The sequence below is a fragment of the Camelus ferus genome, chromosome 1, assembly GCF_009834535.1.
Source record: "Camelus ferus isolate YT-003-E chromosome 1, BCGSAC_Cfer_1.0, whole genome shotgun sequence".
NCBI lineage: Eukaryota > Metazoa > Chordata > Mammalia > Artiodactyla > Camelidae > Camelus > Camelus ferus.
This window is the reverse complement of record NC_045696.1, coordinates 96,885,227-96,912,381: the sequence shown is the minus strand read 5'-3', so window position 1 is coordinate 96,912,381 and position 27,155 is coordinate 96,885,227. Positions and strand designations below refer to the sequence as shown.

General features: G+C 32.9%; 1 protein-coding gene across 3 annotated transcripts in view; it reads left to right on the top strand.

The window, feature by feature from the left end:
* The window catches only part of TSC22D2 (TSC22 domain family member 2), a 53,783-nt gene that overhangs the window by 12,171 nt on the left and 14,457 nt on the right, over nucleotides 1-27,155 (top strand). The window contains exon 2 of one of the 3 annotated variants that reach the window (XR_004322447.1): nucleotides 14,164-14,322. The exons of 1 other annotated variant lie outside the window; for it this stretch is intronic. Coding sequence is in view for 1 of the 2 variants with exons in the window: in XM_014561366.2 (XP_014416852.2) it covers nucleotides 2,164-2,235 (72 nt within the window). In the remaining variant the exon portion in view is untranslated. Of the gene's footprint in view, nucleotides 1-2,163; nucleotides 2,236-14,163; nucleotides 14,323-27,155 lie in introns of all 3 variants that reach the window. One more of the 3 variants, XM_014561366.2, reaches the window with a different exon arrangement.

The window sequence follows — 27,155 nt, the reverse complement described above, 5'->3', positions numbered from 1 at the left end:
AGATATTTTAAAGAATGCCACCCTTAAAAATATATTATAAATGTTGTTTAATGTATTTTAAATTCCAGAATTGCAGAGGAGCCTCCAAGTTCATTCTTTGTTATTCTTTTGTATTTACTACCTTCCTCTTTGAGTTTATTTTAAACCCAAGTTCTCCAAACAGACCTGTGTGAGTAGCAAACTTGTTCCCATATGGTGGTCTTGGATGAGCTTGGTAAAAAAAGCCATATTTAGTTTTCAGTTGGTTTAGTTGGCTTCGATTTAATGTGGCGGGCTGATTTTCTAAGTACAGTGAAAAAGGGGGCCTGACAAATATATCTTGAGAGAATACAAGCTGTTAAGTAAACAGTAGTTAGCATCATGTAATTCTTTTTTGATATTAATAGTTCTAATCTGTGCCTTTGATTTGCCTTAGACCTAGTCAAGAGAAAAGTAGAGAAATGTTAAAAGAATAGAAAGAAATTATGCTCACTTCAGCAGCACATATACTAAAGAATAGAGAGAAGTTGAAGTAGGGGAAGCAAAGAGGAGTACACATGCTGAAGACTCCTGATTAATCAAACAGTTTCTTTGGTGACAGTCTTGACATCTGGTGTCTTATCTGCCTTTCCCAGTTTCGGATCATCTAAAAGGTATCCTACTTGTTAAGAATGCCTCTAGAAAAATAAATTTTTTTTTAATTCAGTAGATACTGTCTTAATCTGAGTTTTGAAATTATGAAATTTTATTGAGTATTTGTTTTGTTTCATCATTGATACTTGATTGCTATTCCAGTAGAACTTGGAAATAATTTTCTTATTGTACTAATAAATAATACTGCAGAGATTCTACTAAGAGTCTCAGAATTGCCATGTTGTATCTGAACTTCATTTTGATTTTAAAAACTAACTGGTCATTTATTGAGTATTGAGTAAATACCAGGAGCTTTATATATAGTCTCAGTTCTTGAACCACCTTGCAAAGCTAGATGGTAATATTACCATGTAACTGATAGAGACACACCTAGGGAGGTTAAAATTTAACTCTGGTAGATGCTTAGTATAGTGGTTTAAGAGCATAAACTCTGGGGCCAGAATTGCACCTAACTAGCTCTGTGGCAAGTTATTTCTATCAAAACCAGTTTCCTTATCTATTAGATAGGAAAAATAATAGTACCTAACTCTTAGGGCTGTAGTGGATTTGAGTTAATAAATGTAAAGCACTTAGAATAGTGTCTGATATATAATAAACACCTATAATCTTAGCTTGCCCCTGTTATTCTCCTATTGCATGGGTCAAGGATTTTAGAAGTAATGTGGCAAGTTTTTGTTCGCTCTTTAATGTGCAGATTGGGGTGGAGGAGACCACAGAAATATGCTGAGGTGGAGGAAGAACTGTTGGAGAACAGCTTTTCAAAAGTTTAGTCCCCTGAGAAACCACTCTTGAGGTGTGAGATGAAACAAGCATGCTGGGAGCTTGCCCTACTGAGCCCTTCAGTTAAGATTCTGTGGTTACAGCCCTAGGGAATGTGTCCCCAGGGAATGGTAGAAATGGTTGGTGATTAAGGTGTGTAAACTCTTATACCCCTTAAAGGGGTACAGTACAAATGCAAGAAATTAGAAAGCTACACTACAATTGCAGCAGCATTTTTTGCTCTAGCCCAGAGAAACCACACATGAGTAAATGGATTCTGAAGATGAAAATTGTGTCAGGTCCAATCCAGAAAAGGACTCGTTGGTCACCATCAAACCTTATTCTTATGGATCCTATGCAGAATTTTTATATTATGATGGTACAGCTTAACTTATTTTACATGAATAGTGTACAGCTTTGTTAAACTGCTAAATGTATGGGGATTTATAAAGACTTCTGATACAGAGTAGTGTTGATTTAGGCTATGAACTGGTGACACACACTCACAGAATTAGATGCTAGTTAGTATTTAATTTTATCTGTATTACCGCTTTTAGAATTGTGATCCTGGATTTGTTGTTGGGGCATGCTGAATTTTGTCCAGTTTTTAAATTTCTTTCAGAATGTTTTTAAGCAGGCTTGTGTGTATTTTTTTTCTTTTTAGTAAAGCAGTTGTACTGTATTAGAAATCTGAAACTTCCATCTTTTTAAAAGTAGTGATTTTACTGTACTTTCTCAACCTCATTTCCATTTGATTCTTGGATCTCACAGGAATCCTTCAACTGCTTTCTACCAAGCGTTCCATTTGAACACGATTCAGGAATCAAAGAACCTCTGGGATAGGTATGAATACTTAACATATGGAATGCATACATGCAAAAGTGTATGCATGAATTGCTTTGCACTGTACTGGTTTCTCATCATTAAAACTGATCTTTATTTGTTATTTTTGGGGAGGGAGAAATCACATGGTATCCAGCATGGGACAAAGCAGCAAAATAAACCAAAAACACAGTCTATATTTTAAACAGAATATAAACGTACTTTTCTTTTTACTGCGCTTATATTTATTTTTTTGAAGGACTTTATTCTGTTGGATTTTATTACATGAACTATCCACTTACCCATGTGTATTTAATGTAAAGTATATTCTATAAAATAAACTAGATATTTTAATTTTGTGCTATTTTATATGATTTCCCTGTAAAAGCTTTAGTGACTCAAAGCAAAATGTTATTTCATATTAAGAAATAGGAGGGAAAAGACTAAGGTATCAAAGTAGTAGTCATTGTTTAATTCTCAGTGAGAAAGCTTAACCTCAGGCTGGTTTGCTAGAGTTCACTAGATCCACATTATTGTTTTATAAACTCCTGAAACAGTTTGTTTTCTCACAGAAATGTTGTATGAATTTTATTTTTAACTTAAAAATATAGAATGAAGTCTTGGAACTTATGTATGGCAACAGAGTCTTTGGTTTATCTTTCTGCTTAATACACATTTTAAGTAGTATATGCTCTGTTCACTTATTTTGCTGAATATTTGTTAGCATTCCATCATTCTTTGTCTAATTAGTAAAAGCTGACCACAAGCAATGTTTTTAAAATTCACACAAAGCTTTGTTAGATTCCTTTAACTCTGCCTGGCAACGCATTTGTTTCCTTTGGCATAGTTTGGATAACACTCATGGACTCAACTCCATCTCTTTCGTTAGAATAGAGTATTGCTAAGTGCATGTACATGTCATGTTAAGACATGGACTACATTGCCTAGAAATGGTAACAGTCTTTTAATTCTTAGGCTTGATTTGCTGTGTGTATCACTCAAGAAATTTTCTAACAAACTATCTTTTTGGTGATAAATTCCTTACTTAACTAAAAATGTTTTTAAATGGTTACTTGTAGAACAAGAAGTTTTAAAATGTATAGTGCCATGCTTATAAATTCAGTTTTTAAATTGTACAGCTATAGCAATATAAATTAAGACATAAATGTAAATTGTGACATGAAGCAAGCATGACGGTTTAATAATTCAAATGGCTTACCAGATGTGGCCAGGGTGAGTACTTTGTGGTGTCCTTTATACTTTTCCCTTAGAAAAACAAAAAATAGCACTCTGTTACGAAACAGAATAGTTTTTAGATACATGATAATTTATTTCATATCACTAACTTTCATGAGCTACCATGACATCAGTATGAATGATATTTATTATTTTCATCAGAACAATGTAGAAAGGTTTGAGCTTTATTTTTTATAATTTGGATCTAATATTAAAGGTTTCTTTTGTTTCATCATAAAACAACCATAGAAGTTGCTCATCATTTGTTGTGATAGCTAAATACTCCTTATCTGTTCTCTTTTTTAGATACCAGAAACATTTAAGGTATCAGAAATGAGGCGGATTGCTATATGTGTAGTTTCTCATGGGTTGAAAATATCTTGTCTTCTCCTTGGGACCTCTTGTCCAGAGCCAAAGAAGTTTAACAGATACTTATCTATAGTATGTTAGTGCCAAAATATAAGTAGAAGTTACATCCTAGATCAGCCATTCTTCACTGTAAATTGGCATGTTGGTACCAAGGTAACAAGCCCAATCCAGTAGAAATTGACTAGTGGCCTCCTTTTAGCTTTTCAACTAGCTTAATTAATTTTCAGTTGAGAAGAGCAGTTGTGGCTGGCTTCATTAGTTCTGACTATCTACTTCAGTTGGCAAATATCTACAAACTTTTTAATAGGTTATTTACTAACAAAGTGTTGTGGGGATGTTTATTCTCTTTCATTGCAGACAAGGATTGAAGATCTATATGTGTTAAACTTTGAAAAATAGCTCATAGAATTGCCTTGTTCATTTTTGACTATTACAAATTTTAGATTTTTAAAATTTTCTTAATTGACAAGTATTTTGCAGAGATGATTCTATTAAATGGAACCATTCAGTGATCTGAGGGACTATAAATCCTTCATTATCTACTTACTATAAGGTACAAATTTATCTATCAATGTTGATAAGATACCCTTTTTTAGCCTCCTGTTTATGAAATCTTAAATCATTTTCAGTTGGGGCAAGTTTTTAGCCTTATGTCAATTTTAATTAAACCTGCCCTAGATATCTGAAGATTCTTGGTTTTGCTTTCACTTGAAAGAGTGGGATTTCTTTCCCCAGGATTCTTTTAGCAGGCTATCTTTTAATTAAAATATAAGTAACTAATACACCTTTCTCACACTGACTTAGAGCTCTCTAATGACTACCTTTGTTTTCTCCCCTATTTAAATTAGAATTAGCAAGTTGAGAAGTTTTCCCTGTCTTCATCTGCCTATGTTTAGATATTATCTCTTTCCACTGATATTCAATGCTTTATACTACTGTTATATAGTGTATATATATATATATACTGTTATATAGTATAATGTTATTATATTAACGTCAAAGCTACTGGCAAGCTTTCCTTTCCCTTTTCCTGTAGATACCGTCATTGTTGTCTGTCTTCCCCATTTGTCATTTGCAGAGACCTTAAGGAATCAGTGAGCTGAAACAATTACCAAATATAAGAACAATAGATTCTCATAGCTCAAATATAATACAGCCTTTCTTTAGGAAGCCCATTCTGTTTGCATTGACTATTTATTAAATTGAATAGTGTAGCTCCCACAGTTAACTTTCTGGATATTATCTTACTATGAAGAAGCCAATTTTCAGTGATTCCTAGCCTATTGGCATTTCAGAATAGTAACTTCCTATTTTTCTTCTTTAAAGAATGCTTTCCAAACTTAATTATTGGCATTGCTTTGTTACACTGACAGAATTAGTTTAGAACCTATTCTGATGATCACTGGGGAGCAGGCTCTCATTGGGAGTCCTTTGTCTACAAAAGCTAAGGGTAAGAATTTATGGCAAACAATTTTACCCTCTTGTAAATACCAGGTCAGTAAGGTAAAGAAGCATTAGAGGGAGAAAACTTTACCTCACGTAAATTAAAAGAAGAAATCATGTAGCTTGTAAGGATTTACCCTTATTAATAAACACTTAAAAGTATTTCTGTCTTAATGAAGAAAATACTTAAATGTGGTTGGCAGATGAGAGCAACAGTTGCTAGGTGCACCATCCCCCTGAGTTGGCTTTTCCTTCCTTATAGGACCAATATTTAAGGAAAAAATGAATAAGGAAAGTCATACACATGGATTATTAACTTTAAAATGAATGTCTAAGTATGTGGTATGTCTTTTACTAGATACTTGATGATTTTGGTTAAAGTAAGTCTCCTCCCACCCCCTCCTCCCCACACACACAGTGGTTATTTATTTATATCTATTTACATCAAGTTTAAAAATTGTTGAATTAAAATATTCTTGTTAAATAACCTGAAGTATTTTATGTTAGAAAAGGCATCCAATATTTCCTATCATTTTTTCCTATGAGATTTCATTCTTTTTTTTTTTTTTTTTTTTTTTTTTTTGAAATTTCATTCTTGAATTTAGGAGTAAATCAGAACTAAACTGCTTGTGTAAGATAGTTTGTTTGGTTTCACTTATTCTCCAAGAAGCTTGGATACATCATTAACACCCACTTGTTAGCTAAAAACAAAAATCAGGTAAAACCTGGTTTTAAAAAAAATAAAATCAGGTTTCAGAATTTGGCTAATCTAGTTTTTGAATGCTCAGTGATAGTGACTTTTAAAAAATCTCTTTACTGAAGAATAATTTGTATCAGAAAAGTGCACCATTCATAAATATACAGTTCAAACTGAACACACCTATGTAACCAGCACCCCGATCAAGATGCAGGATTATAATAAGCTCCTTCATGACCTCTTGATGCCCCCTTCCTATTTTGCCCCATCCTCTATCTTAACTTCCAGTAAGTGGAATCATACACTGTGTATTTTGTGTCTGTTCTCTTTCATCCAGTATTATGTTTGAGATTCGTCTGTATCGTTCTGCATAGTTGTAGATCTGAACTACGTACTTTTAAAGAGCCACCATGTTAGAGATTGTTGCAGGTTAAATGTTCTCTCCTAGTAATCATACTATAAGTATTTGAGGAGATGAGCCCAAACTCTTGTGTAACCACACCAAATACATATCCTAATAATTTTTACCTAGTACTTACATAATTTATTGATTACATTTTGACCAGTTCCACTTAATGGTATCTAGTACAGGATACTCAGATGCAGAAGATTAGAGGACACATTTTTTAATGGCCTTTTTAGAACTGGATCTCAGATTTAGATGAAAACCTAAGAACATGCTGATAAAATGTACAGATGACATTAAAGCAGGAAGTCATGGCTATTATTGGATGGTAGCATTTGTAAACTTGACAGTCTGAAGTATGTGCAGAAATTGAGAAATTGAAAGAAACTGTATGTAAATTCAGGGAGGTTGCAACCTAAATTGAATCAGAGTAAAAAAAAAAAAACGTAGCTATGTTAGCTGACTGCATTTTATAGTGTTGGTTAGCAAGTGACAAGCCTACCACAAAAGCTAATGTAATCTGAGGCAATATTTATAGAACTAGAGTAAGTAGGAAAAAAGATGATGACACACCTATTGTATTCCATTTCTGTATCTATAGTATAGGTACTCTAAATACAAAGCTAACTAGAAAGTCTACTTCCTTTATATTCCACCTAGGGAGCCAGGTGAGTGTTTCAACAGGCAGGCTTGAGCTCACTTTCTGAAAGGCGATGAGCCCCCTGGGAAATAATCTTGCTGTCACTAGAAGTGATAAAGCTGTCTTCCTGACTGCTAATCAGAGGTGTTGACTTTGAGGTTTAGAGCCAGTTACTTTTAAAATCCCTACCCTGGAGTTTCTGCGTCCCCTTCCCTTCCCATCCACTTAATTCTAAAGGAAGAAGAAAAGAGTTAAGAAAAGTTTTGAAATTGATCTCCTTTACTTCTGTCTCGTCACTGTTGGCATGATTGTCAGAAAACCTCAGAAAGCTGTGTGTTTGCTTAAGGAATGGAACGCTAACAAAGTATTCTCTATTAGGAAAGAATTCCCATGTCAGGCAATTACGTGGTGGCCACGAATAGGGAAACCAATGAGCTGGGTTTTAATACGGGAAGAGATAGGTAAAAACATCATCATGTGATTGAAAGTGATAACTATCATTTAAAATTCAAGCATTTTATGCCTCTCAAGTACAGCTGGAGGTATTAGTCAAGGCTTTGTGAGGAGGTGGCTTTTTGAGTTAGAAACTGAAAGGTGGGCAGAATTTGGTTATTCATGCATAGTTAAAGAACTGAGGGAAAAGGCCCATTCCAGTTAAAGGAAATACTGTGAACTACTGTGGAAGTACAGGATATGTATGATAAGGATGGTTACATTTGATTGGTGCATAAAACATTTGAAGCCAACAGAGAAGAGATGTTGGAGAGACCTAAGATATTAGAAAGGTAATGAAGGCTTGAATTAGGCAATAGAAATGAGGAAAGAATGGTTATCAGAAGGTAGGAATTAAATGATTTTGTTACTGATTGGATATGATATGGAAACAGTTAAATTTGAATCCAAGGTGCCAGACCTAATAGAGGGAATGGAGGTACCCTTAGGAAGTATTAGTGAAATAATTGGTTTGGGAGGGAGAAAATAATGATAAGATTTTGTTTTTAGCTACTTTTGGATGAGTTGAAGAGCTGATGGAAAGTCAAGGTAGAAATACAGCTTTAGCTATAGACCTGCGGCTTGGTAGAAACGTTAAGGCTAGAAAAATATTGAAGAATTAGGGTTTGTTTTTTTTTTAATTTAATTTTAGAATTTAAGCTGTAGGAAAGGCTGAGGTTTTCAAGGAGCAGAGCGGGGTTTGAGGGTCAAGCCAAGAACTTTAGCAACAGTACCTACATTTAGAGAACAAGAGAAACTTGGAAGAGGATAAGTGGTCTTAGAGACTAGAAGATTCTGAGAATATTAATTCCTAACCCAAAAGAAGGGAAAATGTTTGAATGTCTATTTTGAAAAAATTCGAATTTACAGAAAAATTACAGGAATAGTACAATTGACCATTGAACAACGTGGGAATTAGGGGTACCAATCTTCTACGCAGTTGAAAATCCCCATATAACTTAGTCAGCCTTCCATATCCACAGAGTTCCTTCATATCTGTGGTTCTGTATCTGTGGATTCAACCATCCTCAGGTTGTGTAGTACTGTAGTATTTATTATTGAAAAAAATCCATGTATAAGTGGACTCACACAGTTCAAACTCATGTTGTTCAAGAGTTAACTGTACAGAGTTTGAGTAATCTTACCAGGATTCAGTATTTGTTAACATTAAGTCATACTTGGTTTATCACCCTAACATCATTATTTAGGTACCATTTTAGGTACATTGCAGATATTATATCTGTTTAACCCAAAAATACTTTAGCATATGTTTCCTAAGATGCTGTTATATAACAATAGTATAATTACCAAATTCAGGCTTGATCAACTATTATCTAATATGTAACATACCGTTCCTATCCAGATTTTGCCAGTTATCCCAATAATGTCCTTCATGAACATTTTTTACCTGATTCAAGAGCCAAAACAAGATCACAGATTACATTTAATTAGGAAACGTCCGTCTTTTTCCCTCCTGTCTCATATAAATAAGTAAAATACTTCACTTGTATTAGTCTCTTTTCGAATTGTTTAACTATTCATCGAAAAAGGAAGTACTAATGTTCTGGATGAAATACTGGGAAAAATTTCATCTGCCTAGCTAGTCGATACCATAGGGGTTGGAGAGGGGAGAGAGGAAAATCCAGATGAAAAAAGTACTGGGATTGGGGAAATTTTTAAGAGGAGATCTTTTATTTCTCAAAGTTTGGTGGTGGGGTGGCAAGAGAAGGCGAGCTTAAGGAGAACATGTGGGTATTATGTGTGGGTATATCCCTTAGAACAGAAATTGAGGTACATTCCTGTACCACTTTTTTCTGTACTGTGGTTTTTATGCATATGTATTAAGTTAGGATTTTAATTATCTTGAATTGGAAAAAGTATTTGAAGACATTTTTACTTACCACTTGGGTTTACAAATTATATGACTGCTATCCTTTATGGTCTGTTGTATCCTTCTAGTTTTATTGAGAGCTGTCTAAGGTAGATTGTCTGCTGCCATATTTTTAGCCATACAAATATCTGTATCTCATTGTTTGAAGTGGTGTTTTGGTGGATCCTAAGCATTTCTTCTCTCAGCCTTCCTATGGCTAGATGAAATGGGACAGCTGACTTGCTGACATTATTTGCAGCACATGACTGGACTTCAGAATTAATGATGAGAAATTATTAATGGCTCATCCATTATTAATATACTTCTGTTCATGTGCTTACCACCCTCCTCTTTAGTTAGTAAATTTTCTCTACATAAGTCCCTGCAGCCTACTCTGAGAGGTCATGGTAATTATTTTTAGGATGAAATTGGAGAAACAATTTTAAAAGGTGGAAATAGTTGGTAAGGCCTCTATTATTATTGTCATTATTCATTTATTTTAACTTCCCACCAAATGGGTTTTAAGTAAACCAAGCCTTTTAACAGCATAGAAACGAAATGTGTGTGTATAATTTGCTAAACCCATCTTATTTTCTTCTGCAGAATCTAGAACTCTGTAGCAAAGCTTTTTAAGAAAAAACTCTTAATGAACTTGCTCAGATGAGAAGGAAATTTAAATGTAGCCTGAAATTGTTGAACCAAAACAAATATATAACATCTGTTTTGGGTTTTTTTTCCATTCTAGTTCTTAACAATTTAAAAGTATGAACTCATACCTCTTCAATGTATTTAAACCTGCAGATAGTTTTGGCAGCCTATTGAGAAGAAAGAATATTAAGTGGAATTATTTTAATTTTCTGTTTTCCTTAAGATTTGGGTTGGTAGGTACTTAGACAGAGAAATGAGTGACTGTATTATAGGTGACATTCTTTGTGTGTGTGTGCGCGCGTGTGCACATGCACTCATACTAATGTTCTAAATTATGTAAATAAAGAAATGTATTAAATTTTTGTGATTGATATAGAGCATTTAAATGTATTAGCTTACCAAAAATTAGCTCCTTTGTTTAGGTTTTACTTGACTACTTCTAAAATATTTTTCATATTTGACAAATAAATTTAAATAGGTGGTAATAATTTAGAATGTGTATTCATTGATAAATATCCTCAAGAAATATCATTTTTATGCTGCTTTGTTTCCTGGTTGTTGTCAAAATTTAAAGATCCTTGGTTATAAATACTAATAAGATTTGAAAGGTGCTTATTTTATTTTTTTTTTCAGTTTTTAATTGTGATATTTGGCCCAGAAATAGTGGTGGTGTAACTTTTGCCTGGAAGCCAGAAACATATCTTTCTGCATATCTACCTAGTTACCACTATCAATATCAAGATAAAAAAGGTATTCACTCTTTAGACCTACATACTATTAAAAAGAGAACAAGAAGGGAAAAATTGTGGTATCTGACTAATCCTACTCCTATTCACAATGACTATATTAACCATTGATCTTCAGAAAATTTCTGTCTTTATTTACAGCAGCTGTTTCTATCTTAGTTATTGCTAACTTAGTCCAGAAAATGTTGCTAAATGTATGCTGGGATGTTCATGACATACTTTGTTTCCAAAAATTAGATACTAACTACTAAGCATAATATGTGACAGTGTCTTGAATTTTAAGGACAGTTATATTTCCCTTATGTTAGCTGTTATTAACAAAAGCTCAAATTAAGTATGTAGCTTTCTATCAACAAAGCCTGCAAGACCTTATTGCATATATTCGAGTACTACACACTGGCTTCTACTTACTTTGTTTTTCCATTTTTATCTTCTCCCACTCCCAGTTTCAATTTCTTTCTTTTTTTTTCTTTTCTTTTTTTTTTCTTTTTGGTATCTTCAATAAGCCATTTCTTCTCCTTTTGAAAGAATGAGGAGTATAAGTCATTTGTGAATAAACAATCTATTAAAATACCTATAACCTATCTTGTTAGGGCTTTTCTTCAAAGATATATTAATGAAATTCTTTAAGCTATGTATTTTAAATATCTTCCACCAATAGGTACATTTGATACAATGCATAACATGCAGAATGCCTTTTTTTTTAATTTAGTTTTTAACATAACTGATCATTGTGTTAAATTATGTCTTGGCTCAGCCACAGATACAAGATTTCCTGTAATTGTGTATGTCTTTTTATATGTGAATTTCTTGGAACATTGTCTTTCCAGTGTTCTTTTTCTGTTAGTACGTCTCATCTCATTTTTTTTCCTGTAAGATTCTCTTTGCTATTTCTAGCCTCATTTTTCTCATTTGTATGGAAAGACTGTATGTAATTTTATTAGAGGTATATAGGAGTGCTCCATTTTCCCCCTTTCTCCATTAAAAAGATAAACATTTCTAACCTTTAGAGAATTAAAGCATTGATTTATATAGCGTCTAGAATTTTTCAAAATACTGTAGTGAACTTTTTAAAGAAATGTGGTTTACACTTGAAAGTGAAGTTTTGTACCATTCATTCAAATAGCAAATTCCTTTAGGAACTCTTATAGGTGGGTTTGATTTCACATACCAGTTTTAAAACTTGGAAATTGCAAGTCGTCTACCTTTTTGCCCTGGTGCTGGCTATTTTGTTCTATTAATATAAGTTTACCGTAAAATTGGCTTAATAATGGTAAACTTAAGCCTAGTTCTTGCTGGACTATAAGAACTTCTAATACTATATTCTCTGTTAAATGGGATTTTTTCCTTCTTAAAAGTTGAAGAATGGAATGATAACTGTAGGAAATGTTCAGGATTTGTGTTTGATAGCAATCTTGCCAGACATTCAAGGTTGTGATTGATACATTAGAACAGATTTCTAAATCAATATTCATTTTTAGGAGAATTCTAATTTTAAGTTAAATTTAAAGGATATATAATTAATCTTTATCCACAAGCACTTCAGTTACTCAGTTTTATTTTAGATTTTTAATAAGCATTTCCTGCATGTTGGAATTTAAAGATTGAAAGTCTTCAAATGTGACCCTTCTACTTGGTAGCAAGTAACTTTGAAAATGCATGCTGGGGAAAAGGTTTTTGTTTTTTTTTTTAACGTATACAGCGCATAAATCCTAAATTCCCCATACATTTGTATGGTGCACAGATCCTTAATTTTTTTTTTCCTATAGGCTTCACAGTGAAATAACTAAATTTGCTCTTATATGGCTGCTTTAATTCTGTCTTCCAAAGGTTTTTTTCCAAGCATTTATCATAACAGTACTTGTTGTTGGCAGGCCCTTTAACAAAGGACAGGTAGTATGCCCTATAAATGACCAGTTCATCAAAACCTTACAGATAAGCAGATTACCAACATTACGGATGAATATACTTCAGGAAGCATTTACTTTGCTAAATATGTCTGGGTATTGTATCTTATCATGGGACTTGGCCCTCAAATGAGTGAATCATTAAAGTAACTTTTTTAAAAAAATTATGGTAGTATTCTGGTTGATAGGAGACTAGAGTTGCATAAAAACTTCCTAAAAACATTTTGGTAATGTGTTGATGAAATGACCACAACTTTAAACTATTATTTATCTTCATAGATATGGATTTTTGCCTTCACCAGGTACTATGTACAATATAAGGCTGTGCTTTGACAAAGGATAGTAAAGTTGTGTGATTTTTATTGAAGTCAAATGTGTTGTGAGATTACATTTGGAAAGATTATATTTGTAAATTGGAAAAATTCTAGTAATGTTTCAGACTATATGGAAGACTTTTAAATGACCATGTGTATTTAATAGAAAATTTCCATTAAAAGTTAAAATCTGTACCAGTGTAACTCTAACCCCCTATGTTTGGGTCAAATATCTCTGGAGATTGCTGCAGAGTTTCCTTACAGTGCTGTCTTTGAGTTTTCTATAGTTTTGCACATACTGATCTTCCTCAGTAAGGGCCTCTTTACCCCCTCCCCCTTGCCCTATTATGATTTTATTTACGGAGTTAATATAGGCAAAAATATGCCCATAAATATGTGAGTTGCCTTTTCTTCGGATTACTGGCAACTAAAAATATAAATGAGCATTCTTACCAAATAGAAAATGTTAACCTTTCAGCAATTAAAATAGGTGTCTAATTGAAAACTTTTTTATATAAATTTAATAAATCTAAGATTATATTCTTAATGAAGTAATTTTTACCATTATTAAATCTTCCTATCCCCTGTTTTCTGCTGTGCCTACACACAGATGAGCAGTAGGGTTACTTCTGAATAGGATACATTGTTACATCTATTATATAAAACATAATAAAATTTCATTCTTTCCATCATGTTGTCTAATTTTAAAATTGTGGGTAATAGAGACAGACTAGGATTTAGGTATAAAATTTGAATGCTTTCTTAAGCATTTAAATAATCAATATAAATTATTACTGATCCAGCCACCTGTGCTATGTAAGTCTAGAAATTCACATATGGATGTGGACCAAACAATAGAACTCAAGTGCCATTCTACAGGACTGCAAAGCTATCTATACCAAGTTATGGTGTTAAATCATAATTTCTGGATCATGATCTTAAACCTTTAATTGGTTCCATTTCTATGACTCTTTACTAACAAATATTCATGATGGCCTGAAAGTCCATGTTGATATTTAAAGTTTGAAGTATCTAGATCAAATATGAAATTATCTTACATTAAAAAAATATTTTAGTACAAAATATCAGTTGTGTAATCACGGTAAAACATAAAACTTTGCTATAAAAGATTTTTAAAGGCTATTTGATTAAAACACTTATTTACTTAAACTCTTTGCTAGAATTTTTTTTAGAATTCAGCATCGGAGGAGGAATGTGACATAATAATGATCGAAAGCCGAAAGTTTAAAAGTTGTGATGCCCTCACATGGTTGGAGGGTTATTCTAGCTTCTAAGGACTGAATGTTGTCCACAAGAGTGTCTCATCAGGTCATAAATTGGTAAGAATTGATGGATTAGATTTTATGTATTATACCTGATGTTATTGCATTGAGATGAATATTTATGAACAAAATGAACACATTGTATAACTTAAGAGTATAGTATTAAATATAAGTTAAAACTTGGAATTTTAAATACTTGGAGTATGTAATTCTTTTAAAGTCTCATGAGGCTGAAGGCCCTATCTTTGCAATGGTGTTTAATAAATAATCAGTTTTAAAAATAAAGTGACAGCCTATATTATAATAAGATTATTTAAATATTGCTATTGCATCTGCTGTAGATGCTTACAATATAGTAAAGAGCCCCATATACTTTCTAGTTAATATCCCAAGAGATATTTGAGAAATAATAATTTTTCATTTTTTAAGAATTTACATCCATTTTCTCCATAAAATATAGTTTAAATTAATTTTATTACTTGTGGGATTTTATTTTTCTTAATAAAAGACATTTTCCTGCTGTCTCTAAAAATAAAAGCCAACGAAATTTTCTCAATTCTTACATTGAGAACAATTAAGATGACAATATCAAATGAAAATGATATATTAGAAGTCTATATACAGTTTTATATGCCCTGAAAATTAAAACATTTCCTTTCAGAATTGTATTCTGCTTAGAAAACAAAAAATTTTAAGCTTGTTTTGTGTACCATCTTATTTTGCTTTGTTTTACACAGTTGTATTTTGTAGAGGGACTCTTAGAATAATGCAGTTTAGATTAGAATATTTACTCTGCACTCTGATGATCATCATATTTTGCATATGATAAAAAAATCTAGGTTAAGTTATATGTCTAAAGTCTTACAGTTGTAGAATTAATATTTTTATTAAATTATGGTATACATATCCTGCAGATCTATCAAAAAATATTTTAAATTATCATCTAAATAGGCTACAATATCTATTTCTGACTTTATTCTTAACCAGAGATATGTTATTCTCTCTCTTACACACCTCCATTCTGTCTTTTAAATTAATACTCCAAATTGTTTCTGGTAATAGTATTCCAAGACTTCGTGTAATTGTATCATATATATAAACTTAAAGTTTCTTAAACCAGTAATAGCAATCAATGGTAGTTTGGAAGAAAATACAACAAACTAATAACAGTTGTCCCTTATTCTATATATATTTTCCATTTATATTTATTTTCTACAATAAATCTATATAACTTTGGTAATTAGGAAAATAACTTCTAATTTCTTTAGTATAGGATATCCATATGTAGTAGTCAGTGGGTGGGCCTCAGAGGATCATGAAGATCATGAAGCCTGTGAAATTTTGGATAGAACTTTGTTCAGTTTTCAGTGAAAGGTTCAGAGCATTTGCCAGGTTTTCAAAAACAGTTGAGTAACATTGTGAATGAATGATTGTGTCTAAGGGACAGTCCCTGTTAGACACCCAGATATGTGACTTATGAAAGAAATTCTTAATGAGTACGCTGATCTATAACTCTTACTGATACTTATCCAAGGCTGGCTTACTTTAAGTGACTATTAGACGGATAGAACAGATCCTAACCGCTTTTAGTTTAGAAATTGCATCCTGTCAGTCTCTGTGCTCAAGTGTTGATTCTTTTTCTCCACAGAGTAGTTGTTTCTTTGCTACTTAGTGGTTATTCTGTGTCAGGTTACTATGACATGTTATCTCATTTAATTTTCACAGCAGTCAAATTATGTAGACACTATCAATAGCCTCAGTTTACAGAGAAAGAAATTGAAAGCTTAGATTAAGTACTTTTCTCAGGTCACATAGCTGGTAAGTGGTGGAGCTAGGATTCAAATCCAGCTTTCTAAGTGGAAATTGGGCTCTCTCAATTGGAGTGCAGGTATACAGAGTAATCCTGGAAAACTTGAAGGATAAGATAAGGGAGAATTTCATATTGTATAAAGATGTGAATACATGAATATGATTTCCTGTGAACTTAAGTAGCAATGGGTCAACCTCATTATAAAACCATCTTTTAAAGCACTTGCCAAAAAATAAATTTGGTAAGTTGCTTACTATCTAAAATTATTTATTGCATTATAAAATAACCTTCATTCAAATTTAATACTTATAATTAATCATAAGCAACTGTACATGTATTAGAAAAGTTGTAGTACTTACTAGAATAGCATTGTACTAAGTGTAAACCATTAAGGAACTCACCCTTTAATATTTATTTATAAATAGCAAACACTGGAAGGATTTAAAAAGCTACTTTGAGTTGCCAGTGTTTCATGGGATAGGGAGGTGCATCACATGTAAAACCCCCTACTAAGCTATACCACATTTGCTCTTAGTTGTGAATAATTCTATTAATTAATTAATCAATTCACTCTTTTATGTCTACTTGTAAAACATTTATGAAGCAAAATATATTTTTTGGAAAAAGTGGATGATTTTTTTTTATTGAGCACTTTGTACAAGTCCTTTTTGTTGATTAAATTTTATTCTCAGATGAGATCTAAACCTTATGCCCTTTCCCTATCTTTAAGTGTTTATAATAAAGTTCCTGTGTCTAAATATGACTTAAAGTTAAATCCACAACAATAGTACTGTTTAAACCAAAAGCAAGTAAAACTATAATAATTGTGTATTCTTCAGTTAAATTGAAATAGTCTGCAATCAAGTATAAACTTGATTGAAAATACACAAATAACATGATGGGTCATCAGAATATGAGAATCCTATCCTAAAAGTCTTCTTTCAGATAATGTATTTGTACCCCAGCTTTTTTAGTAGTAATATATTTACCTTTTCAAAATTAAAACTATGAAAGTTTGGGAAATAAGAACAATTACAGCTAATCCAAGTTTTTAACATAATTGCTGTCAGTGTTTGCATATTCTCCTCCAGACTTTGAGTACATATGAATGGATTTTAATAGTTGCAATCATGGTTAAGTAGCTTTTAAGTAGTTTTTACTGTTCCAAATATTTGTCCATTTGTACAAAGCTAATACTGATATTTCAGGGGTTTTGAATTTTTGACTCATATTTTGACATCTGTGATACCATCCTTTCCAGTTTTTCTTCCTATCTCTTTGGTTGTTTCTTTTCAGTCCCCTTGGCAGACTTTTCCTTTCTATTTATTCTTTTAAGTATTCTTGGTGTCTGCAGGATAGTGTCCAGACTGACTTCTCACATTCTTCATCATGTTAAGAGCATCTGGATGGCTTTGGATGTCATCTACATGCTGGAGGAAACCATGTATATGCTCTTGGCACTCAAACTCATTACTTAGGCATATGTCCTTATATTCAAACTTCCCTGATCTTTTGTAGCCAGTTTAATCTGATCTCTCATGACAAGTTAATAACAAAATAACTGCCATGTCTACCTCCTGAGAATTTCTTCAGCCTGTTCACCTGTCTCATTCCTGTTCAGGGCACAATCCTTTCTTAATTGGAAATGTTAACAGCCTTCTGACTGGCCTTCATTATTTGAGTTTTCTAACAGGACTGAAGGTACCTATGTTCTTTTTACTTAGAACATTTTTGTGTGTGTATCCTTTTCTTCTCCACTCAAGTGTGACACTTCCTCTACTAAACAATTTTTTTCCTGACCCTAAATCTTGATTATGTGCTTCTGAAACACCCTCTATAATCTTGCCCTGTCTTAGCATTTATCACACGTCTAACTTGTAACTCCTGTAGTAAACTGTAAATTCTGGGATTATGTTTATTTGATAGTGTATCCCCATAATCAACATTTGATAAATGTTCCAGTACATTAAAATTGCTCTGGAATGTAGCTTCACAAAATTTGGTATCTGGAAAGAATGTTAAAAATTATTGTGTATACAGTTAAAGGCAAGAGTCAGATGTAAAAAAATAGATTACCTAAGTCAGTGTTCCTTGTGTACTTCATGACATTTAGATTTTGACCACTATACCTTACTAATACCAATTATATAGTTAACATATTTAAGTGTTAACGATGTGCCAGACACTAATGCTTTATCTCACTGAATCCTAGTATCTGGTCCTATTTTTTATCCTTTGGAGAAGCTGAGTAACTTTTGTGAAGTCATATCGTAAAAGTCATGGAGTTGGATTTCAAACCTGGTTATGACTCCAGAACCAAAGCCCTTTTATTTGATACCACCTCTGAGTTTATCTTCTGAGTCTAGAATTATAACTCTAAGTTGGAAAGGAATCTAGTGGTCATTTATTTCAGCCACTTATCTCATACTTGAGTCATGTATGTCTACAGCATACCTTCCAAGTTGTCATGTAGCCTTAGAACACCTCCAGTGATGTTTATCTTAGCATCCTGTCTTTCTTTTTCCGTTTCATGTTTAAACCTTTTATGAATCCTATACAGCAGAGAATCTAAAATGTGAAGCAGAAAAATACTTTGCCATCACTTAAAGATTTAGTAAAGAGATTAGGTTCATGTAAAAACGTAAGCTGTGGAAACATTGAACTGAGAACATTCTCTAGTTAATTCTGTTAGTTTTCATAGCTGCTGTATTCAAGAATGTGGATTCCAGTTCATGGCCATAAGTCACTGATTTTAGTACAAACGTAGTTCTAAAGTTCTTTTTCAAACTGGATAAGGAGACATGGCTGAACATCTTAGAGATCACAGGAATGTTTTCCCCTCTTTGTAATTATTGATTTTAGTGGTGATGTAAGGGTTTCATGGGACTCCTTTATATGTGCTTTGATCACCAGTGTAAAAGGAGTAAAGCACATCCGAATCTCTTCAGACTCCTGAATCTAGTTCACTTAGAACTCTCACTTGTTCCTGACACATTCCTAAAGCATGACAGTTTGAAATGTCTTCTTTCTCTGACCTGACCAAACCAGCAAGACTTTTGCCTCCTCTTTCCACCTTTAGAATAGCTTTTCTTTTACTTCTCTTTAGATTCAGTTCAAAGCATCTATAGAGAATAATGCTGGGGAATTGAGAGAACTCACAGATGGATATTTATGAGGTATGATTATACAATTAAGCCTTCACTAGATTGATAAAATGATTTTCCTCTAAATCTGTGATTCTAAGGTAAAAAAAGACTTTTTCACGATTTTTATCCAAAAGATTGAGTTTTTAAAGCCCACTTTATTTTTCACAAAGTCTGCTATGACTTTGTCAGTCACCATGATCCATACATAGGACTGCTAAGTTTCACTGGCATAATTTTGTCAGAAGCAACCTGAAAATCTATAGAGCTCTGACTTTTCTGTTCCTCAGACTTAAACAGTTTCTCTACTTACTTCAGTTGCCTATAATATATATAGACTGTTAAACTTTCTTCCTCCTCAGTGAGTAACAACCAGATGCAAGGAACATCACAGAAAGATTATTGGCTTTTTATTTAAGCTCTCTTTGTCAGGGAGCAAAAGAAAACTCTAAGGAGGTCTTCCCACTTCCCCTGTGTTCCAGTGACACCCTTCTAATTAGTTTCTAATAGTTTAAATAACTAGTTAATTTCTTAATTGTTTTTCCTGGTGCAGTAAGCCCAACTTGACATAAGTTCCTGTTGAACTTACAAAATATAATTAGATAATATATTAAATATCGTATGTTTTATTCCATCTTTTTCTTCAATTAAATGTTCAATATCAGTTATATGCAGAGTGTTGTAATAAGTAGACTCTTGAGATGGACACAGTTCCTGCCTTTAATATTTAATTCAAGGGAGAAAAACATTCAGTGAAGACAAAAAAATAAAATTATTTATGGAGGAGTCAGGGGGGTGAGGCCTGTCAACAAGAAAGGAAGAGAGAAAAGATTATGTTGGTGAAGCGTTGCATTTCATTAATTCTTGTCTCTAGAATCTAAATTGATTTAACAAACTTCAAGTCATGATGTAAGTCTAGAAATCATAAAAATTTTACACAAATTGACTTACAAACTATTGTAAAATTCTGTCATTAACCATAATAACATAGAATCGTCATTGCCTAGAATAATTCAAGGACGTGGATTTCAAGATTGAAATGACAAAGAGTTGTTAGCTGTTAAAAACTTGTCACTGATAATGTGCATATTTGAGTACAGTTCTGCTTGAGTGCAAAACCTTTATAACCCTTCAGATTTTATAGTACTACTACTTTATACTTTTCTTTATTGTCCTATACCAAAATCCCTTTTTGAATTAGGTCATTCTAAAGCAGTGATTCTCACGTAGAGTAAATGTGGTTTAGAACCAAAACACTTTATCCCACTCTTTTTGAGTTGTTTTTAGTAATACTTAATGTTGAAATGCCACATAATACTAAAGAAAGGCATGAGACATTTTAAACAGTTTTTTGGAAACTTTTATGTTGAATTTAATTCAGTTCTATCTCAGTGGCCTTTGGAAAAATTTCCCACAGTAAGTTAGGATTATTTTCATTCCAAACAGTGAAATACTGAGATCCTATAGTATATCAATAAAAACTTAACCAGTGTTCAATCCACAGGAATGCTATGTATGCTTAATAAATATTGGTGTAAGTGTACATCTCAAATCAAACAATTTTTGTTAGCATATATTTTGTGGCTACATTAAATCTTTAACATTTGATTAATTGAGTATAAAGAAATAAAGTAAATCAAGTATAACGGAATCAGGCATAACTAGGATTATTTTATTCTTTGGGTGAAACATAAATACAAAAGCTATTTCTTAATACTAACTGTATTTAAAAAGTTCTTTTAAGTTTCTTCTGTTGTAAAATATCTCATACAATCTTCACAGCAATCCTTTAAGGTAGATACAACCATGACCCCATTTTACAGATGAGGAAACTGGTTTCAGTGTGTTAACTTGGTAGGATCACCCCTTCAGTAAGTAGTGGATTTGGGATTTTAAAACCAGCTCGTCTACTTCTAAAGCCTATGTTCTTAAACCACTTTATTATTCTTTGAGAGTTCAGCCTTTTGCATAGGCAGCTGATAAGAGGTAAACTGTCTTACCCCCGGAATGAAGTAGAGAGCAAAAGAGAGTTAAGACAAGTGTAGCAAAGTGACAGCCTAGACAGCTTGAACTCTTCAGGGCGTATCTTCACAGTACTTTCCTTATATTAACTATTTGCTCAAACCCAAACCAATCTAAACTTTTAAAACATCCCAAATGCAAAGCATTCATTGATTTATTACAACCAGATTTTTTCCCTGATACAATATTATTTTCATTTTATAAAGGGGTAATGACCATGCTTGGTGCTGTCCTTTTAGTCTAAATGATAATGAAGCAACTGTCTTTTTAAGAACCTCGTGATATTTTTTTTATTCTTCTGGATTTATCCTATTTTGAAACGGTTCCTTGATAACCTTCATTTTCATTTATTACTATCCCTGGACTTTGGGGACAGATTAAAAAGGGACATAAGGTAGCAAAGAAAGATTAATTATTAACCTAGGAATAAAAGCTGGATTTTAGGCAGATAACCCTAATTGCTAACCTGATATAATTTTACTTTGTCAAATATATTGTCTGTAAAATTATGCTTTTTCTGTAAAGCTATTTTAAATAACATCTCTGCACCTTCAAGAAATGAACATAAATGAAAAGATTAGCTGTAAGGTGGGCAAAAATTATGTTATGTGCCCTTCACTAGTATATTATGACATTTTGGTATTCAAGGGAATAGCCTCATCTTGACTAAATCTGGTTAGGCCTCATTGTGGAAATGGGATGGAGAGAATTTGCTCAAGACTAACTGTTAGTTGAAAAAAAGATAGTTTGTGGAATACTTGAGAAAGAAGAGGCAAATGTGAGGCCATTCAATGAAAGAATTAGCTTTCCCAAGAAGTGTAGTTTCTTCCCATCCCATCCTCTATAACTATTCACTTGTTGGTCTTCTCCAGTGTTTTGGCCCCATTTGTCTTTACTGTTTAACCAAGCTCATGTCTCACAATTTGAGCTAGCCAACACATTCTGACAACTTTCAAACCCAGACTACTCGCTAGAGATTACTTTGGAGTTCTAGATACCTATTTCCAGCAACCTTCTTTTTTTATTTCTCCACTGGGATCTATATCCCAGATGTCTCAAAATTCAACAACCCCAAATGTAACTTAAAATTTCTTCCAAGTTTCTCTGCCACTCACTTTCCACCCCTCAAAAAATTTAACCTTCTTCCTGAGAGATTAATTACCTCCCTACTCCCTAGTTGCATCATGCTAAAAACTCCAGTCATCCGTGGCATTTTCTTTATTATAGGTGAGCCCTTTTCATTTATCATCCCTCTGATCTCTCACAGATTCTCTGTGCTTCAATTATAAAAAAAAACTTTCATTTTCCCTTGCTTAATGCCTGTGACCAAGCATTTTGCAGTGTCCAGCTATCCCTTCTTCCCCTTTGCTTATCTTAGGTAACTTTTTTAAGACCTTTATTGAATAGTACTATCTTTCCTTCTAACCCCCCTGCCTACACACACACACACACACACACACACACACACACACACACACACACACACACACACGCAAAACAGAGCCTTTGAGTGTTTACACTAAGTTTCATTAAAGTCTCTGAAACTAAATGATGAAAGAAAAAGGAAAACAATCTGAGTAACTTGCCCCTAGACACAGCAAATCTGAGGTGAGGCCAAACTGCGGTGTGTACTTGCTAATTCTACATCAAGTGATCATCCCACTGATGGACACTGTCTAACTTTGTGCCTTTCCACCCAGTATCTGTTGAGTGTTGGGCATGTATAGAGGAGACAGATTGGAATTTCTCATTTTTTAATATAAGTGTCATCTAGAAAGATAGATGTTACAGAGATTTGGCTATTAGGAAATAAGAGATAAAGTTTGTTCAGGATTTATGACCTGTTACCTCCAAAGGAATTTGATTTACCTAGATGTATGAATTAGATATTAATATTAGGCAGTAAGAACATGAAAAGTTTAGTTTCAGACTGAAAAGGAGTAATGAGATTAAGGAATGTTTCCCCCAATTATTTATTTTAAGTTTGCTTAAAATAATAGCATTACCCATATTCATTAAATACCAAGGAATGCTTGGGAAAAGTCCATTTTGCCATTAAGTGTAGGAAATGGCTTTGGAGGTGATCCAATACAGCTACCTCATGTTAACCAAAAAAAAAAAAAAAAAAAAAGGCCTCAGAGTCATTGTAGCAAGTGATATATTTAGGACTCAAATCCAAGTATACAGTTTGTGAGTCCAGGCTTCTACAGCACTCTTTAGTAAATGGCTGCCAGCCTTGTGGTAGATTTTGTACAGCACGTAGCGTTTTGTCTGGTAGGAGATAGATGCAACTTTAAAAACCCAGCCTGTGTTGGTTAGTACCATAAGTATAGTATGAGCTATGACCTACTACACTGCTTCTGGAAAGGTTAGAGATGCCTTTACAGAAGAGAAAATATTTGAGCTGAAAGCTATAAAAGAATGGTAGAATTTCCACAGAGAGTGAGAAACTATGAGCAAAGAGAGTGAAAGTAAACCATGGAGGATCTTAAGGAGTTTAGGCTATCCATTGCAAAAGTTGAGCAGGCCAGTGGAATGGGGATGGGGGTAGAGGGGGAGGATAATGTAAAGATTAGCATTAGAATATATTAGTAAGCTAGTTTCTCGTCCCCCACCCCACCCCACTTGGCCCATTCTTATGTAATTGCTAAAGAATTCTAAGTTACTTTTGGAAATGTTAGGTGAATTTAGCTGTATAAAAAGGTTGTTTTTATAATGGGCCCAGAGCTGGGTGAAAATTTATTAAGTGCTTGTTTTGTCTCTGAAATGAAATGCAAATCTTACGTTTTTGTTTTTATTTCCCTTGACATTCTTTTCTATCATGTTCTTTCTCCAGTTTTGCTCATTTTCATATACTTAAATCATGAAAATTTCCTTAGGTGATGAGAGTGCTATTATTTCCTCATAGGTAAAGGGAATGAATGCTATATTGTTAACCTTTTAAAAAAGGAGAATTGAAATTAACTACAAAATGACTCTTAAAGCATAGTTCTTTGTCTGAAAGGCTTTTTCTTAATCTTTACCCTTTTCCTAACACAGCTGAAGTAATTTGAACTCATATATTTTAATGTCTTCATTCATATTAAGAATTTTTATTGACTTTTTCCTTTCTATTAAAATTTTCTACTTTCTAGGAGAAATAGCCCTTAAAAATCAGTCTTGAAAAACATCAACCTTTTTCTAGATTAAAGTCTACAGTACTTTAATCACTGAATTCTGATAAAGTAGAAAAATGTATCAGCTTATATCCCAACAGTCTGAATGAATACATGGAACTGCATTTGCTTTGCTCCTTTTCAGTATTACTACATTATTTAGGTTTTTGTCAGGTATTCTGAGCTGGGCATCAGTTGGCAAAATTTAAAATCCTTTCTAATCCCTCTCCCCCTTTTCACTCTCAGGTACCAGTGTTCATCTCAGTCTAGGTAGTCGTCAATCATATACTGTTTTCCCAGTCTCCAGGAAGTAAATTAAAGTAGTCAGGACTACAGTGTCAGACTTTTAATTTGGCTTAAGCCCCTTGGTTATTTATTCTTCATTTCCCAGTAATTAATTGTTATTATCAAATTATCTATTGCTACTGTGTAAACAGTAAAATGAAATCTCTTTCAATAGAGTCTGCTCTAAGTGTAAGCTCTCCAACACTGGGGGAAATGACACCCTCCTCCTACCCCTTTCTCACACCCTTTCTTTTTTCATTCTGACTCAGAGGAAGGAAATAACTTCATTGTGTCAAACCTTGCCTAATGTTAGTCTAATAAGAAATAACTAGCTAGTGCATAAGCTCATTTATCTTAAGCAGATGTGATTCCATGTCCTTATAACATTGAAGTATTTAATGTGAAATAATAGAATATTAATTAAACTTTCTTAGTTTATTTGAAATGTTTGGACTGTCATGGTAAAATTGCTATGCATATTTCACTTTTGTATCAGTCTCCAGTTTTTCTAGACTACATTTTTACATCTTCTATCTTGAGTGTTTTAATAGAAAAAAAAAATTTTAGTTTGGCTAGTTTTTAAATTGTTTCCTTCAAGTAACTGTTCATCAGAATTTTACTACCAAATACTAAAATAATTCCCCCCAAATATCATAACTTTGAAGTGTAAAGAGATCTGGAAAAAGGAGATAACGTTAATACTAGTCTTACCTATACCTTTTTTGTAATTCATTTTAATGTAACATTATATAAGTTTATGTAGCCTGTCTTACCTTAGATGTTTATCACAGACTTTTACTATTTACTTACCAGAATCACTTTGAACAGAAGTAACTATACTGGGATGTATAAATATTAAGTGATTTTAATTTACCCTACACCAAAGAAATAAAGTTTACAAATTACAAACATCATTTATATTATTACTATATCAAACATAGTACCTAATCTTTCAGAAAGAAACAGTTCCAGAAGCAGGTGGAATTGTTGGTTCTTTTCCTTCTTTTCTCCCTTTCTTGTTTCCTGTCTACTATTTTTTAATGTCTTGAGTTCACACTGTACAGGGTAATAACTCTTTTAAGAGTCATTTTCATCTTGGAATGTGTTTTTCAGCATTCTTCAGAGTGCACTGAAAGTAGTCTTCTATCCCTGTCCCTTATCTACCTACCTTCCCAAACAGATAACCACTTCCTTAGTGTGTGTATGTGTATGTGTGTCCTTCCAGTCTCTTTATGCATATATAAGAAATACGATATATATTATCTCCCTCTTCACACAAATGATAATATACACACATCTGTACCTTTACTTTTCAAGATCTGCAAGATATATCATTTCCATCTCAGTACACAGAAAAGCATCTTTGTAGGTTTTTTTTTAATAGATCGCCAGTGTAAATTGATGGATGGCTATACCATCATTTATTTAACCACTTCCCCATTGATAATCAGAAGCCTTGATATTATAAACAGTGTTATATTGAGAAGCCTTATAAATACATTATTTCTTATGTATGTAAAAATATCTGTAGGATAAATTCCCAGTTGTATGATTGCTGACTTAAAGAGTGAGTGAGTGAGTGAGTAAGTGTGTGTGTGTGTAAAATTTATTAGGTATAACCAAATTGCTCTCTTTAAGAGTTATACCAGTATACCACTTGTACCAGCACTATATGAGAAGGCCTATTTTCCCACAGCTTCACTGAACAGTATATTAAATTTTAATATGTTTGCCAGTTCGTTTAGGGAAATAGTATCACATTATAGTTTTAATCTGTATTTTTATAATGAATGAGATGCTGAATATTTTTTCATGTCTTGTGAGCTGTCCATGTGAAGTCTATCCATTTTTCTACTGGGCTTCTCGTCTTACAGATTTCTCGAAGTGCTTTATATTTTAGGGAAGTTATTGAAGCAGCTTTTTATTTTTTTATATTTTGAAGCATAGTTAGAAAGACCTCTCCCACTCCAAAGTATTAAAGAAATTCTTCCTAAATGGGCTCTTTTAAGGCCATTAGTAGAAGTGATATGGTTGACTCTGGATAAAGGGGGTCTAAGGTAGGAGAGGGACTTTCTTTGTATTGATTGTATACTTTTATGTGTATACTCTCTAAATTTATTCTTTACCATGTATGTGTATCTTTTTTACCTTTTATTTTGAAATAAGTGTAGATTAATAAGAAATTGCAAAAAAAAAAAAAAAAGTACAGGGAGGTGTCATGTACCCCTTCACCTAGTTCTCCCCCAAGGGTAACATCTTTCATGACTGTAGTAAAACAAATTGACATTGGTACAATCCACAGCATGTACCTTTTTTTCCTCTTTTTAAATATCCTTTTCTGATCAGGATTTTGACCTGAAATTAATTAGATAAATGTAAAATGTGCTTTATTTGGTGAGTGAGGTTTTTGTAGCTGCTAAAAACAAGTATCACTCTTTATAAAAATATTTAGCTGAATTTTTAGTAGTTCCTTGG